This window comes from Cyphomyrmex costatus, unplaced genomic scaffold, assembly GCF_001594065.2.
Source record: "Cyphomyrmex costatus isolate MS0001 unplaced genomic scaffold, Ccosl1.0 scaffold72, whole genome shotgun sequence".
Lineage (NCBI taxonomy): Eukaryota > Metazoa > Arthropoda > Insecta > Hymenoptera > Formicidae > Cyphomyrmex > Cyphomyrmex costatus.
In genome coordinates, this window is record NW_017280289.1 from 394,479 (window position 1) to 398,479 (window position 4,001).

Sequence of the window (4,001 nt, forward strand, 5' to 3'; positions counted from 1 at the left end):
GAGGGCGGGGGAGGGAGGGAGTAGTAGAGAGGAACTGCTGCGAAGTTCTCCGGAGCACGCCAAACCAACGCGCCGAGAGGCATGAGGCAAGGCAAGGCAAGGCAAAGGGAGAGCGTTGCCTGCCGACCGGCATAGAAGGTCTGTGACCTCGGCAATGGCTGAGCCGCTCGCGGCGCACGCCGTTCCGGCGTGTACCCACCGTGTACCGTTTCGAACGATAACGTCACGTACATCACCGAGAGAGGTGTATTCGAAATCGTCGAAAAAGCCTCTTCCCGCCTGCGGACGCGTCTCTCTTTCAGACGTATCGATATACGCGCCGTATATCATACGCGGGCGCTTCCGGTCGCCGGCCTTTCGCCACCCGGTATACACCGCGCGCACCGGTGTATCTCCCCGGTGTGTACCGTTTCGGAGCTGATGTCACTGCACTAGCGAAGCCCCTTAAGACCCGCCGAAACGCGGTAGCCTCTCTATGCAAACCGAACGGCGCAATCCCGCTTATCACGCGCGCGCCTTTCTGTCAATACGCTTCTGAACGCTTATCAGCTCATCGCACTCTCTCTCTCTCTCTCTCTCTCCCGTGACTGTCATCTCGTCGGTCGACGTCGTGCTGCTGCCACCCGGTATGCCGCGCGTGAGAATCGAAAAAGGCGAGCGTTAATGGCGAGCGTGGTAAGCCGAGAGTCGCGCAAAATTGAGGAAAAGCGATCGACGGCGGTGGTGTGGCGTGCGATGCGGTTTCCAAGATCGTGTCTTAAGTGCAGTCGTTAAAGTCACTCGTAAATATTCATGCGCTCATTAGCTTAGACCGAACGGCCCGGCGATGTGCTATCGCGCGAATGCGTACTTAAAGGAATTATTTTCGCCGTAGTCCGACGGCTTATTAATCCGGAATGCTTTGAAGGGGCGTCCGACACTGTGTGGCGTGTTAACGAGCTCATGATTGTCTTCTTGGTTCAGGCCGTTACGTTGGAAAATGTACGCGTCGCGTGTGCCCTCGCCGGGATGATTGTAAAACCGTTAACAAGTAATTATAGTCATATCCGGATTATGAAGCTGCTTATCAATAACATCTCTAAATCTATTTAAATTCGACGCGTACGAAAACTGCAGGGAGGTGGCGAGATCGATTTTCAGGGTCCTTTGTTAGAAATAAAACGTAGAAATGTAACACTTTTCCCCGTCTGTTTAATAAAACATCGAAATCCGACTCGATGTTTATTCCAAGGCAGCGCGCGCTTCGATTTACCCTATTCACATTTAACTCTTTGCAGCACTGGTTGCTGCTGAAAATCCGATCGAATGATTCAAAGCTAAGACTAATCCGTTTGTAAATATATAGTACTCCGAATCTCTCCCCTTGAGCGGAGCAAACGCAATTGTCATTCTATCCGCGTTGGATGCTCGCTCGGGGATAAGCGAGATCTGGGTATCATCCGCGCGGGGTAATCGTTACTATACGGATAGAGGACGATTACACGCGGGTGAGGAACGTGAGCGCGGACGGGGAGAGGACTCGTGAGAGACGCCGCGCCGCGCCGCGCCGTCCTTCGCGCTCAAACACGCGATCATCGCGGACCGCGTGGGCTTGTATTCCTCGCTCTCCTGCGATCAATACCACGTGACCGTAACGTTATGACCGGCGCGATGCAGCGCGGCGCAACGCGGTGCCTCCGCCGCTACCGGCCGGCCGATGTAAACAAAGAAACGTGCGCGCGGCGCGGCTGCCGCGCGGCATCGATTTTCCTCTCTGACGACTCGGCTTGGCGTGACTCCGTCTCGCAGGGCCGTCTTAAGATGTTCGGACTCTTATTATAGATTAGCGATACGACGTCTCACCTGCGATCACGCACGTAACGATTCATGGTTCCATTTAATGACGATTGCGAGATACAAAAAGGAGTACCTAATGAATGTATAGTAAAAGGATTCTAAAGAATGATAGGCAGGAGCTTCGTGAATTCTACAGCATATTGATGTTCGTGGTAAAATTAACGATCAAACGCGTTTGCTTTAATTAGCAAACGCGCGGGCTATATCAGTGAAAAATATTAAAATCGCTTTAATAGCAAAATTTATTTATTTATTCAATTTATTTTTGGATCATTGGAAACTGTTACATGGATGGTGTTTCAATCGATGAAAACTGTCTATTCAATTCGATGATTAAAGCAGTCCTTCTGTCAGCGCGAGTTGCATCACGGTGCAGTGCCGATTGGTTGCATTACGGAACGACGTAGAACAGAATGTTTGCTGAAATAAATCGTAGCCGCTCACACGTACAAACACACATACATCCTTTTCCCTTTCGTGAAGTTCTCATGCTGCTGCTATAAGTCTTATTGAATTCGTGTCCATGATCGTTAACGGCTATCATCTTTCTGTTTTCAGGCGAATGCGGCAGTGGTCTTCAAGTGCAATTGGCCGGGTTGCCTGGAAATCAAGGCGACTGTCGCGCTTATTGAAGAACATGTGCGCCAGTCACATCTGCTTCTGGGGTAAGTTAATACCCTAGATGTAATATGTGCCTCGCACATAAGCGTAAAACGCATTATGAGGTCGAGGCGGAGTACACGCGCGAGGTCAAGCGTCAAGCTGGTTCCGCAACCGAGGAAGAGCGCGCTATTGACATTAAAATGTTTTCCGTGAGCCAAAGCGCTGACATTCGGTTACCATTGTAACGTCAGCACTATACGTATACCATCGAGTATACAATTCTCTTCAAGAGCTTATAAAATTAACTGCCGCCTGGCTCGTAACGCACCACTTCGGTATCGGGGGTTGTTGATGACGGAACAAAATGATCGTAAGTCTATATATACTCGTAATGTTTGTATGAATTAACACATATCAGTTATTTTCATAGTTCTTCTCTCTTTTCGCGACGATTCAATCTTTCTTGATTTTGTCTTTTGATATATCAAAAAACAAATACAAACGAAAAACATTCAGACTTATGTATTATTGTACATTAGAGTTATATAGGATTATCTGTAAGTATGAAACAAAATTTAAAAAATAAAAATTTTGAGAAAAAAAGAATACTAATGCATAATAATAAAAATAACATTGATACAAAAATAAATATTAGGATGCCCATTGGTTCGATTTTAATAAGATAACAGTTACTTAATAAGATAAAAGTACATTGTAGTAAAAGTAATAGTAAATAATATATAATAAAATATAATACAGATAAAAATATTATTGCATTACAAATATTATTAAAAGGAATATCAAAATAAATATAGTAAATGTATTAATTAAAATGAGAAACGATACAGAAGCAGCTGACTTGAAGAGTACGCGAGAGAGAGAGGAGAAAAACTGAATGTAAGAAAGTGACGAATTAAAATATTCTTTTGTGAGATAAAAAACAACCTGAAATTTTGTTGTGCGATACAGAGAGTAAAAAAGCAAAGACTGAAAGCAAATTGAGATAATTTTTTATTTATAGCCCAAAGAAATCCAAGGGATGTGACAGCGAGGACGATCACGAGGAGGAATTCTATTATCAGGAAGTCGCTGTGGATCACATGAGTTCACCTCCCACGATGTCTCATCGGGACATGGCAAGACCGCCGCACGAGGATCCAGAGTATCAAAAGCAGCTTCGTCTTGAGGCGACTCCTATCGCGAGTAACTTTATCGAGAACGTAATGGTCGGTGTCAGAGAACCGAGTAACACGTTTACGATTTCACAATCGCCGGTAAGTAATCAGACTGTAAACCAGTACTATTATGGAAAATACAGTGCGACTAAATTGATCTCCTTTTTCTTTCAGGGTACGCCCAATAAACACATCAAACTGTCCCCACGGCCATTGCAGGCGTGTCATCAACAGAACATGACAGCGTCCACGGGCAAGCCGTCCTCTCCGCGGCGAACTCGCAGCGATGTTAAGAAATGTCGCAAGATCTACGGTATGGATTCACGTGACCTCTGGTGCACTCAGTGCAGGTGGAAGAAGGCCTGCACCCGTTTCTGCAGCGAATAG

General features: G+C 46.1%; 1 protein-coding gene across 1 annotated transcript in view; it reads left to right on the top strand.

The window, feature by feature from the left end:
* Positions 1-4,001, top strand: part of Glut4EF (Glucose transporter 4 enhancer factor) — an 88,490-nt gene extending 84,489 nt beyond the window's left edge. Inside the window, exons 6-8 of the mRNA XM_018548308.1 lie at positions 2,395-2,501; positions 3,461-3,713; positions 3,789-4,001. Of these exons, the coding sequence (XP_018403810.1) occupies positions 2,395-2,501; positions 3,461-3,713; positions 3,789-4,001 (573 nt within the window). The remainder of the gene's footprint in view (positions 1-2,394; positions 2,502-3,460; positions 3,714-3,788) is intronic.